The sequence below is a fragment of the Gossypium raimondii genome, chromosome 10 (assembly GCF_025698545.1).
Source record: "Gossypium raimondii isolate GPD5lz chromosome 10, ASM2569854v1, whole genome shotgun sequence".
Taxonomy (NCBI): domain Eukaryota; kingdom Viridiplantae; phylum Streptophyta; class Magnoliopsida; order Malvales; family Malvaceae; genus Gossypium; species Gossypium raimondii.
The window spans coordinates 60,592,640-60,606,005 of NC_068574.1; the positions used below are offsets into that span (position 1 = coordinate 60,592,640).

At 32.7% G+C, this 13,366-nt stretch overlaps 2 protein-coding genes across 4 annotated transcripts; both read left to right on the top strand.

Moving 5' to 3' along the window:
• Positions 1–549: 549 nt before the first annotated feature.
• Positions 550–1,261, top strand: LOC105775209 (dirigent protein 4). Its single transcript, XM_012597745.2, has one exon. The coding sequence runs from the start codon at positions 607–609 to the stop codon at positions 1,162–1,164; it is 558 nt and encodes a 185-aa protein (XP_012453199.1). The 5' UTR covers positions 550–606; the 3' UTR covers positions 1,165–1,261.
• Positions 1,262–4,786: 3,525 nt separating this feature from the next.
• LOC128033840 (disease resistance-like protein DSC1) lies at positions 4,787–7,966 on the top strand. 3 transcript variants are annotated; one of them, XM_052622158.1, is made up of 4 exons: positions 4,787–4,981; positions 5,202–7,053; positions 7,149–7,207; positions 7,299–7,963. In XM_052622158.1, the coding sequence occupies exons 1-2, from the start codon at positions 4,949–4,951 to the stop codon at positions 6,798–6,800; spliced, it is 1,632 nt and encodes a 543-aa protein (XP_052478118.1). In that variant the 5' UTR covers positions 4,787–4,948; the 3' UTR covers positions 6,801–7,053; positions 7,149–7,207; positions 7,299–7,963. The 3 variants fall into 3 exon arrangements, with proteins under 3 accessions (XP_052478118.1, XP_052478116.1, XP_052478117.1); XM_052622156.1 differs by having other exon boundaries at positions 7,149–7,211; positions 7,299–7,962; XM_052622157.1 differs by having other exon boundaries at positions 5,202–7,207; positions 7,299–7,966.
• The last annotated feature ends 5,400 nt before the right edge of the window (positions 7,967–13,366 follow it).

Sequence of the window (13,366 nt, forward strand, 5' to 3'; positions counted from 1 at the left end):
TGTATTTAAGATTATCAGAGATTGAACTTCAACTTTTGTAATTAAGATTATTTGAATTGAAGATAACAAATTTTAACTTGCTTTACCATACCCACATTTTTTCCTTATTATTTTTTCTTTAAGAGCAAGTATAAGAACAGTGGTTTAACTATTAAATTCATTCTATTTTTTTACCTAACTATTAACTTCTTTTTTTTTTGATTTAGTGATTCATATTTTTAAATTAAATATTTAATATCGTTATTTAATATCGTTAATTTAGTAATGGAAGTTTAACGTGGGCTTTTTCTCAGCCCAATAACACAATAACAAATTTAGCTCTCCTTATGCTTGCACATTGTATCAATTTTATCCTAAACTTAAAAAAATTCAACAAATTTAGTCTGGTAATTGAAAAGTCTTCCAATTGAAAATTAATTTACAGCAAGTGAATCATTTTACTTGTGGGCAAAATAGTTGACGGTTCTAATTATGAATTGGAGAATTTCTTATTTATAGACAGAATGGTGTGGATCATAGTAATCAAGCAGCTAATTAGACCAAGCTTTTGTTGCGTGATCATTTTATTAGCTTTCATCTACAAGAAATTTTAGTAAAGCAGAGACAATGAGAGGAACATATATGTTGGTTTGGATTCTGATCATCTGCCTCTCCCAAGTAGCAGTGCAGAGCCAATACTACTCGAAGAGCCTACCATATCATCCCAAGCCAGTTAAGGTCACCAATCTTCACTTCTTTTTACACGAAACTCTCGGCAGTGAAAACCCAACAGCAGTGGTGATAGCCCAAGCTAACATCCCAAGCAACCACAATAATTCATCAGTGCCATTTGCTACCCTATATGCCCTTGATGATCCCCTCAAGATAGGTTCTGAGCATGACTCTGAGGTGATTGGAAATGCTCAGGGACTTACGGTCTATGCCGGAACAAATACAACCGATGCAGTGATGTACGTAGATTTTGGATTTACTACCGGTAAGTTTAAAGGCAGCTCTATAAGCATATTTTCAAGGAATCCGACAGGAGAGATAGAACGTGAGGTTGCGGTGATTGGAGGAAGAGGACAATTCAAGATGGCAACAGGGTTTGCACTACTTAAGGCATACTTTATAAATGCCACTAATGTCATTATTGAATACAACGTGACTGTAATTCATTACTAAGATTACATTTTTAGACTCAATTGTTTTAAATTCTGCAAAAATTATATAATTCTGTTCTACTTGATTGGAATAAATATACGAGATATATATTGTATTACATATCGATTGTGATATGTTGGTTTGTTTCAATAAAATTGTTGCCATTTGGGTTTTCCCATACATAAAGGCGTTTCTAAATTCTGGGTTTTTCTTGAATACTAGAAAACTAACGCCCAACAATCTTAAATAAACAATATGAATATTTTGGTGTCAAATGGGACACAAAAAGATTCTCAAACATTCCAAGTAGTTTCAAGGAGGAGCACGTGAACTGTAAGAGCTTCAATTTGTTTTGCTGAATGCTTGCTTTTTACAAGTGCTTGAACTGATATTTGGTGACAATGCAAGTTGTCAACAGATTTGTGAACACAACTTCAAGGTAATCTTTTGAGGCCCTTTCTGGGTTCTGGCAATTCAGTCTTGGTGAAGAAGTAAGTTACCTTTGACTTTGACTTATTATCATGATTTTAGGTTCATATAATGATCTTCAGCATCCTCACCATTTTTTCCCATATTTAGCAATGGGCCGTGATTATATAAATCCAGAATTTGCAACAGATCTTAAAACTTGTGGGATGAACACGTGGAGCTAGATGCAACCTTCAACAGTTTTCATTCTCAAGCTAGATTGGGTTAGTTCCATGGTAGAGCCATTGGAGTTGATAGCTTCTTATCTTGAATTTTGATTATCATATCAGTTTAGGCTGAAATTTCTTTGTATGTTACTGCAATTAGAGTTTAATTTGATGCACAATGCACTATCAATCAATCATGTGATAAGATAATCAGATTTTAAAAAGATCCAAGTAAGTTTATTTTTAATTGTGTGTCATCATTTTCTTCATTGATAGTATATGAATTGTATTATGTCAGTTTATTAAATGCAAATCCATACTTCAAAGAATTTTTAATAAGATGATGTTTTACGGTATAAATGTTAGTTAAATATCTAATTCATCGCTTTGAAAAAACATATTTTTTTAATCTTGATATATATTGTTATTATGGGACTGAACCAATTTAAAGAATAAACGTGGATATTCAAGGTTAGTTGACAAGGGGAAATTTTCAATCGAAAAATGAGTGGAGTGGCAAATTAAGTCTTTAGTCGGCACTAATTCTAAGTTCGATCATTAGACTTATATACTCTCAAATTTATATTTTCTAGTTTAAAATTTAGTTAAATAATAAAACTCACCAATTTGATTAATTAAAATTTTCTTTTCAATTATTTTTATCAAATGCTAACCCTAATCTTAAGTTATTACATGGATCTACTAAGGGTTTTATTAAATTAATTAAATATCTAATGTATTGCTTTATACAATAAAATTAACATGTCACTTGAAATAAGGGCTAATTTAAACACAGATAAAAATATAGGGGTTTATTTGGGTACAACAAAAGTAAACTAGTTCAAGGACTCTTTTAAGATTTTAACCATTTGCTGAACATTGTGCCATTGGAAGACCTTGACTTTTGTGGGTAAAATATACAAATAAAGAAGACTGTCATTTCCTGGAAAGTGTGAGAGTGACAATTTCCTTGACTCAGATAATTAGCTGATCTCCTCCACTCGCTGCCTTTGTTAAATCTCATATTCTCATTGTCATTTAATACTAGGATACCAGAGCTCCCTTTGTGTACTTTCCTCTCTTCTTCCTCAATCTCACAATCTATACACTTTCATAGCATCTTCTTCATCTTCTTCTCGTAAAATGAGCTTGTAACAAAACAACAATATAATAGCAGTAAACAACAACAAAAAAAAAGATCAAATTCGAGCACGGCCAAAATATCTTGCCCAAGACCTAACCTATTTAGAAAATGTGTCAATATTGGCACGTTGAATAATATTTAATTTACTCAACATTTACGTTCTAACACATAAACTATTATTTTCCAGCTTTTAAATTAATGGCCAATGATAGAAATATGAAGTGCTTTAATTAATTAAAACCAACCAGAATCACATGCTCTACAAATAGCTTGTGATTTAGAATTTTCATTCTTTGGTGCATTATCAACTTACCTTTTTCCTTATGCATTTTACAAGCTATATGTATGGTTTTGATGTGCCAATTTTGTGGAACTTCCATGAAAATTCAGCCCAGGGGTGGTCTGCTTTGATTTATCCAAATTCCTACATATGTAGCTTCGAGGAAAGAAAGAAGGTTGGATGATATTTTGAAGTGCTGTAAGATTTATTAGTCATTTTGAAATTGATGACAAAAGCAAAAGCAACCTTTTCTTTTTCTCAGCCAATAAAAATATTTTATTAGTAAGTTTAATGTATCGTCTTTATCACCTCACCCAAAAAAAAAGTGAGTTTCCATGCTTTGGTGCATTATCAACTTTTACTTTTCCTTACGCATTTTGGAACAATATGTATGACTGTGATATGCAGATTTTCTTTGTAAATTCAGCGAAATTCCTAATTATGTTGCTTCCTGGAAAAGCAAAAGAAAAAGGAGAAGATTCTTGACATCTTTGTAGCAAATTTTTTGCAATCAACGAATCAATGTGGGAATCAAATCGTACAATTAATCAGTTCTTTCAGAGACTAGGCAAGGAAAAGAGTTCCATTGATAGTAGATTTATTCAAGGGACAAACTATTTGTTGAAATTTGAAAAGTTTTGTCTAAAATACGAAAGTTTAAATAAAAAATATACAATGAGCCAAACCTTAATTAAAATAAGACAATTTTTTAATCTCACTCGATCGTGGCATTAAAATAAAAGCTCCACTACTAATGCTGCCGTACGACCTATTTCTCACATTTATTAAAAGAGGATTACCTTTTTAATTTGTTTCTAAATATGGCCTAATTTTATATTATTATAATAATCCAAACTAATTTGGGCATCAATATTTTGTGCTTTGAAATTTACTTAATATCCATCAACTAGATTTGGTTATAAAAGAACTTATTTATAAGCTAAATTCATATTTCAAATAATAATAAAATAATTTAAACTAATCAGTGTTTGATTGAAACAAATAAACAGAGTTTAACTAAAAAATTATTTCTCAAATTTGATTGAAATCGGAGTCATACTTAACACTTGGCGTAACGCATAGGTGTGTCTTGAGAAGTTTTGGAATACTATTTAGCATCTTTGCTATCTTGATTTTTGAATGTTGCAAGGGCTTGAGTTCCAAGAATGAAGTTGGTGTCTTTACAGTTTAGTGTTTCCATTCTATTGTGTTGTGTATGTATTTTAAGGTGAATGTTGAGCTGTTTTGTTTTTAGTTTCTAACCATTTGGTTTGTTTTGACCATTACTTCTCTTTGATAATTTTTTTATTTTGGCCGAGAAAAATAACTTTAACAGTTTTTAACATTTGCACCATTTTAATAAAATCTAATTAATTTTTTTATAAATATATTTATTATATAATTTTGTTTTTTAAAATATGTAATAATTTAGGTCTAATTAAAGCTATTATTTAAGCAATGCACAAAAAAGAAAAAGGATAGCATCACACAAATGTTCAAGAGTTGAATCTATCTTAGTTATCTCCTACTGTTTTTGAGAATATGCTAAATCTTAGATTTATCCACTTTTATCTTCCTCGAAAATTTGGGGAATGTTGGAATAAAAAGCTACTTGCAGACCAAGTTGATATTGTATCTCTTCCTGATGAGCTAAGGTATCTATGTTGGGACTATTACCCGTTCAAATCTTTATCCTCAAGTTTTAATCCAAAAAATCTTGTTGTATTGAAATTACCACATGGTGATATGGAACAACTTTGGAATGGAGATAATCATCAGGTATATTCTTTCATACTTTCTTTATCCAAGAATTTATTTAAAAAAAAAAAGGATTTATAGTTGATGTATTAGATAACCATACAATGATATCTTATTTTTATTATTATTTATAGTTTTTATTTTCAGTGTAATAATTAATTTTTCTTTTAAATTTCAATATGCCCAAAGCATGTAGACGATGGTTAGAAGTAACATAGCTGTTTTATACTTTCTTTGCCAGGATCTTGTTAGTTTAAAGGAAATTGACCTTTTTGATTGCAAGAATTTAAGAAAGATTCCTAGTCTACTCGGGGCAATCAACCTTAAAAGCCTTTGCTGTATGGGGTGCGAAAGTTTGGTTGAACTTCCTTGCCTGACTCATTTGGCTTCTCTTGAAAGTTTTGATCTTGATGGATGTCATAATCTCAAGAAGATTCCTGAGATCCCAAGTCATTTTCATTACTTGGATTTAGAAGGAACGAGAATAGAGGAAGTGCCTGATTCAATTGAACATCTCATCTGGCTTAGACGATTACGGTTGAGAAACTCAAGGGTTAAAAATGTGTCCAACAATATTTTGAAGTTGGAATCCCTTTATGATTTGGAACTTAGTCATTGCCCAATCACCAAATTTCCAGAAATCCCAAAAAGCTTATGTAGTTTGAACTTATCAAAGACTCAAATTGAACAAGTGTCCTTGTCTTTCGACTACGTAGGTAATCTTGCAGACTTGGATATGAGCGGCTCAAGTATTCAAAAGCTACAGTGCAATATTTCCCTCTCTGGTTCAAGAAAGATTCCAACCATTGATGTGCCCTCATCAATCTTATGGTTTGAAAGCCTTCGAAATTTGACGATGAATCATTGCAAGAGCCTTAAATTACTCTTAGATCTTCCACCACATTTATGGCGCTTGGATGCACGTGACTGCCCATCATTAGAAAAAGTATCGTTCATACAACAACACGGTTTTCTTGGTGATCCTTATAAGTTATGCATGATGTTCTTCAATTGCATTAATTTGAATCAAGATTCAATTGATAGCATTGAGGCAAATGCCATGTTCAAAATTGGATCCATAGCAGAGACATGGGCAGGGCAAAATATTTTTCTTCCATCATTGGTTTCATGTTTCCCGGGAACAGAAATTTCAGCAAATAAGTTCGAGTCCCAGAACGTGTATTCTTTCTTAACATTGAAGATAGCACCAAATGTGTGTGGTAAGAGAAGATTCTTGGCTTTTGCTATCTGCCTTGTGGCCGATCTCACCCACTGTAGTGGTTTCGAAAAACTTGAACTTACCTGTGAATACCAACTGACAGTCTCTAGTTGTAGTGATGGTGGTGGTGGTTATGAAAAGTTCAAAAGTGTGTTATATGACGGTGGGAGTTTAGAGTCAGAGTGGAACTGCATGGGTGATCACGTATTGATTCTATTTCAAGAGGATATGGTTAAAGAAGACAAGAATTATGAAGAGGCAACATTTGAATTCTACATCAGAAGTTATAGCTACAATGAAGAGGGTGAAAAAATATGTCTCCATGATTTCAAGGTAAAGAAATGCGGTGTTCATGTATTTTACGTGGGTGCAAAGAGTTGTGCCGATGGCAATGTTGAATCCAGTGAAAACTCCAACTTAAATGAGATGAGCAATGATGAATCCGACGATAGTTTTTACTCTGCCGAAGAAGCTTTTTTTGAGGAAGCCAATAGTGATACACAAAAGAGGCTTTATTTGTTATGTTTTGTTATTTTGAATTTTATGACTGTGATCTGTAGATTCCATAAAACTTGCAAGAAAGTCAAGCGGGACACAGATTCAATACTCTACTGGAATTGAAGTTGCAGATTATGGGTGGTTTGGATGTCGTCTTTCTCACCAGCAAATGAAGTTCCCACAAAATTACTGGTGTTTAGGTGAAGGTTGCGAATCAATGCAAAATCCATTTGATCTCACTCACATTTATAGAGGTGCCCTTTTAGCCAGAGATTAAACTTTTACCTTTTGAATTTGGTAATTTGAAGGGAATAAAGATGGCAATGATTGATGTTACGAGAGCAGATGAGGAATAAATGACAGATGTTTGAAACAAGTAAGCTTTTAAGATGTTCAATTTCTTGTACTGAATGATTTCTTTATATTGTGGTTGAACTGAGATATTGAAGCGGTACTGCAACTTGTCAACAGAGTTTACCCAATCCAGCTTTGCTTTCTGGATTTTGGCCCTTGAGAGGAAGCATATGCTCGTGGGTAAATTACTTTTGCTCATTCTGATTTTTAGTATCCTCATGGCGTTCGTTTCCCCTGATTTAAAATAGATTATATAAATGCATGCAGAATTTGGCAGAGTTGCTCTTATCGCAAAACTCGTTGAATGAAGACATGGAGCCTGGATGTTATTTTCAATGCCAACCCTATCACAGTTTTCATTCTCAAGTTAGATTGATGAGCTTTTATGTTTATCCCATAGAGAAACCCAACATAAACACTTGGGAAAAAAATCCAAATGATTTTGGTTTAGTTGGAACTTCAAAGTGAAGAGTTGGTTTCATGGTACACCCATTTGACTTGATTCTTCGTGGTGAATTTACAGTCACTGTTTCAGAAGAATGATGTTAAGAGGGTGCTAGAATTGCAGCGGTCGCAAAACGTGGTTGTGATTCGAGCTATTATATTGCGTCTGAAGCTTCGGACTAGAGCATGACAGGTTCATTTTGTATCAATTCAACCTCGGATTCTTTGGGGGATGTATTCAAGTTGATCGATCAATCCTTCAGGCGAAAGATATCGAATTTTGTTAATGTCTTGCTAAGGCATATCGGCCAAGGACGGGATAGATTGGATTTTACGTTCATGACATGGTGGCTATTGACATTATACATTATGTGGCATTGTTGTTTTTTTGGTTTTATGTGTTGCCTGTAAGCTGCAGCCGATGTTTAATCAAATCTATTCCCTTTGATTGTGAACATCATTGTATGAAACTTTATCATTTTAATTAGATTGTAAAATTAGGTAATCTTAAAATATATTGCAATTTTGTTTTTGTTAATTTTACATAAATTAAGGTCCATGGCTAAATTATACATTGCTAATTCTAATTCATCATGTTTTTGGATTTCAAATGATCTTTATATTAAGGTCCATTAGCTAATGATCTTTAAATTTTAAATTAATCTCGAAAATGAAATGCTTATATAAAACCCAACCAGGAATTTATCACCCACAAAAAATAAAAGTTACGAGTCACATATCAAGGGGTGAATTTTCATGCTTTGGTGCATTATGAAGTTACAGCAATAAGACTGTAATCTGCAGATTTTCCATGAAAGTTCAGCCAAGAGGATGACTCTGACAGCTTTGTAGCATAGTATTGATTTGTTTTTTGCAATCAATGAATGAAGATAAGGAAAAACACAAGAAAATCAATATGATGTGAATTTAATTGTGGGGCGTGGGGGACCAAATAGTACATTAATCAATACTTGAACAATTATTTCACAGATTAGGCAAGAAAAACATATTACCAACAATAAACAGGAGTAGAGCCAAATTTTTCGTTCAAATTTAAAGGTTGTTCAAAATAGAAAAAAGACCCACTCACAATATAAGAAATTTCATTGCAACCCACAAGTTTTTATTTAATCAATTATGAACCAAACGTCGTATATCTTACTTTACTATTATTAAAGACTTTTCTGAGACAACTATTATTATTATATAGCAACTTGTATTACTGGCAATGTGCAAATGGAGAGTAGATATATTCGGGGTTGAACTAGCTTGAAGGTTTGTTTAAAATATAAGAGAATTCAGATAGAAAATATGACGTTCGAAAAGTAGGTTTAGAAAATATTTAAGATTTTTTTTTTATCTGAGCCGAGCTTAGATTGACAAGGTTTAAACCCACATTACTTAAGTGTCAAATAAGAACTTTAACCAATTCTCCAATTAAACCTTGACATTAAGCATTTTAATTTATTAATTTTAAAGATTTTAATTAAGTTGATGTCATGTTAATGCAAATCTTGTTTGATAAATTGTTGAAAAAATTCAATCAACTGAAAATTAATATTTGCAACAGTTTAAACTTTTAAACACATCAAATAACTCACAAATGAAAACTGTATGATACAAGTTTTCTAAAAAAATGTAAAAACAATAAATTTATATATACTGTAGCTCGAACTCAACTCAATAATTACTAAAATGAGTTCTAGTTTTTAATAGAACTAAAGTAGCTTGCAAACACTAACATGCACGCTCTTCTTTATATCTACTGTGTAAGCAAAAATAAAAAGAAAAAGAAAATTGATTCTCTTCTATCCCATAAGTGAGTAAGAAATGAACTCTAAAAAATAAAAAAAAACATAACCAAATCGAATTATCATCAACAACTCGATTGAATTAAATGGAAGTACTGCCTCAATATCTCACTACTAAAAATAAAAAGCAAGCATTCAATAGAAGAAATTCAAGCCGATACAATAACTCTTTCACCCTGCTCTCAACTCCAATTGGTCTCCCATGAAACCAATTCTTCACTTCAAACAAAATAGCTCACCAATCTAGCAGGAGAACGAATACAGTCCAAAGTTGCCATTGAAAATAACCTCCAACTTCATGTGTCCATTCCACAAGTTAAGGGAAAAGCAATCTCGCCAATTCGGATTTATATGATGCATTGATAAATCAGAAAAAGAAGGCCATGAGGTAAGGTTGCTAAAAAATCACAATGAATCAAAAGTAATTTACCTCTCCAGAAGGCTAAATTGCCAATAGCACATGTTTCCTCTAAAGCTCCAAAACAAGAAGGCATATTTGTTGACAAGTTGCGATCGCCTCAAGATCTTAGTTCGACTACAATATAAAGCAAGCATTCAGCAGAAGAAATTAAAAGCTTACTTGTTCCTCGTTTTCAGTATAATGGACTTTGCAAAGATCGCCATTTATTCCTCTACACTCTTTGTTGTCTTCGTTCCCCGGTAGTAGCAAATTTCTAAAGTAAAAGCTTAAACTCTAGGTTTTGGCTTACTTATACTACAATTCATTAAACCTCACATCCTTGAAAAGCACATCTATAATGTTAGATAAATTTTGTCTTGCATTGGTCACAACCTTGACATTGAGACCACTAGAGATCAAAGTTATATAATTCTAAAAGACAATGCACAAGAAATACCAACCACCTAGTCTTACATCAACATAAAAGCCTAAGTTATAAGAAAAACCAATCTTTATGATTAACATTAATAGAAATCAAATCGGTGATCAATCACTAGCTTTTAAACGAAACATGAAATGTATATCAATGAGTCAATATACCATTGAATGAAAATGCAGTGAGTATTGAGATACAAGATGATCAAATCTCTACTTACTCTACCTATGTCATGAGCACCAATGCCGAAACTAAACAATGAAGTGAATGATGTCCATCATCGATCCTATGAATTAAAACCAAGCAATAACAAGTCAGCTGTCAAAAAAGAATTAAAGTATGAATCTTAATATCTGAATTCGGGTGTCCACCATGTCCTCCTATGGATACTTTTATGAAATACAAAGCATAACCTTTTTGTTACTCTATTCAAATATTCAGTTGCCCTCCAATTTCCTTCTTCACAATCTATTTTGTACCTGAAAAAAAAAAGGACACAACCCTTAAACTCTTTAAGTAAACAAATAAGCAACTGTCACAAACTATAATTTCTAGAAAGAAATTCAACCCTTAAACTCTTTACAAATTTCCTTTGCTATGTAGAAGTATCACAAACTCTACTTTTAACATTTACATGGTAGAACTGCAAGGTTTCAGTTTCTTGAAAAAATGGTATAGCAATTTCTAAAGCAGAGCAAGTTAGATGTCATTTTGGTTCTAAAACAGTTTATTTCCTCACAAGTTAAATGAAATGAAACCCACTTACTTGTGTTTAAGTGTGCCTAGCCCCTTTATGTTATGGATAGAGGCTTAGGTTCTTCATCCACATAAAATACATCTACACCACATTTCTTCACCTTCATATTTTCTTTGCCCAACTATTTGAGGTAGAATTCAAATGGTGCCTGCTCATAGCCCTTGTCTTTTTGAACCATATAACCACCAAATAGGATCAATACGTGGTCACCCATGAACCCCATCGATGCGCTATGATATTGCTTGCCTTGCCACACACTTTTGAACTTTTCATGATGAGCACCACAAGGCAGATGGAAAAAACCAAGAATCTGCTCCCATTACACCCATTTGGGGATATCTTCAAGGTTAAGGAAGAATGATTGCTCTGATATTCAAACTTATTTGATGAAATTTTGTTTCCCGGGAAACATGAATAAAAATCTGGTGGACGAAGGTGATATTTTGATACCCATTTCTTGGCTCGGAATATAATTTTGAGCATGGCATTTGCCAAAATGTTATCAATTGAATCTTGATTCAAGCTGAAGCAATTGTTGAATAACATGTAGGATAGTTCGATTCGAGTTTTGCTTGGTATTGTGGCCATGCATGATTTGGAGCTTGAGCAGTTAGATGTAAAAATTGTATTTTTGCATGGAGAACTTGAGGAGGATATTTACATGCAACAACCAGAGGGTTTTCAGTCTCAGAAAAAGAGGACTATGTTTGCTTGCTGAAAAGGTCCCTTTACGGTTTGAAACAGTTACCAAGATAGTGGTATAAGAGGTTTTATTCATTTATAACTTCTCATGATTTCAAAAAAAATTGCTTTGACAGTTGTTTTTACTTTAAGAAAAACAGTGATGGTTCTTTTTTTGTATCTACTCCTTTATGTTTATGACATGTTGATAATAGCGAAAGATAAAGGAGAGATAAAAAAGGTCAAAGGCCAACTAAGTGAAGAATTTGAGAAGAAAGATTTGGGATCAACAAAGAAGATACTTGGTATGGAGATTCTCATAGATAGAAAAGCAAGTAAATTGTACCTAAGTGAGAAGAGATACATTGAGAAAGTTTTTTGCAGATTCAATATGCAGAGTGCTAAGCCTGTTAGTACTCCTTTAGTAACCAATTTCAGACTTTCATCGGCTTTGTCTCCACAATCAAATGATGAAATTTAGTACATGTCACATGTTCCATACTCTAGTGCAGTGGGATCTCTCATCTATGCTATGGTTTGTTCACGTCCAAATTTATCATATGCAGTCAGTGCAGTTAGTAGATGCATGGTGAATCTCGGTAAAGAATATTGAAAATTAGTTCAATGGATTTTAAGCTACTTGCGAGGTACTAATGATGTTTGCTTATAGTTTGGAAGAACTAGAGATGGAGTCATTGGGTATGTTGATGCTGATTTTGCTGGAGACCTTGATAGAAGAAGATCTCTCACAAGTTATGTCTTTACAATCAGAGGTTCTGCAATCAGTTGGAAAGCCACTTTGCAAACTATACTTGCTTTGTCTACCACTAAAGCTGAATACATGGCGATTACTAAGGCTTGTAAAGAAGCCATTTGGTTGAAGAGTCTCTTTAGTGAACTTAATGAAGACCTTCAAATCAGTACAATATTTTGTGATAGTCAAAGTGTCATCTTCCTTACAAAAGATCAAATGTTTCATGAGAGAACAAAACACATTGATGTTCGGTATCATTTTGTTCGTGATATTATTGCTCGTGGTGATATTGTTGTGAGCAAAATTAGCACTCATGAAAATCTTGCAGATATGATGACTAAGTCACTTTCTATAACCAAGTTTTAGCATTGCTTAGACTTGATTGGTGTTCATTGTTGAAGTTAAACCCTTAAGGGGTTTTATGGAAGAGGTGAAGAACTTGTTTGTTGAGAGTTTGCAATGAAGAACTTGTTTATTGAGAATTCGTGTCAAGGTGGAGATTGTTAGAATTGAGTGACCCGAATCCTTATTTAAATAAAATAAAATGGTAAAATAAAATAAAAATAAAATCCATATAGAATTACACATCTTTTATTTTATTCTAGAATAAGGTTTTAAACCTTATTAAATTCCATCTATTTGATATTGATTAGAATAAGGTGTTTCAATCTTACTACACTCCTATTAGAATATAGTTTTACAAGCCTATAAATAGACATAGCCTACTCCTCTTGTATTTATTCGAATTCGACATAGTGAATTATCTTCTCCTATGCCCGTGGTTTTTTCCCCGAAAGAGTTTCTACATAAAATCTGTGTTATTTATTTTTCTCTCTTTTTTTTTCTTTTTGTGATACATTGTCATTACATACGATATATTTTTACAAATCTAAAAAACACAAATTATGTTATAGTAAATGGGAAAAAACTTAAATGTGGTTATTTTACAGCAATAGTAAAACGTGGCTGTGATTCGAGCTATTATAATGTGCTTGAAGCTTTGAACTAGAGCATGACAGTTTCATTGCGTATCAATTCAACCTCGGATACTT

Excerpts from the sequence above, each read along its gene's own strand:
- LOC105775209 (XM_012597745.2), top strand. The coding sequence starts at position 607 with ATGAGAGGAACATATATGTTGGTTTGGATTCTGATCATCTGCCTCTCC.
- LOC128033840 (XM_052622157.1), top strand. The coding sequence starts at position 4,949 with ATGGAACAACTTTGGAATGGAGATAATCATCAG. Across the intron at positions 4,982-5,201 it reads GGAATGGAGATAATCATCAG|GATCTTGTTAGTTTAAAGGA; the intron begins GTATATTCTTTC and ends TTTCTTTGCCAG.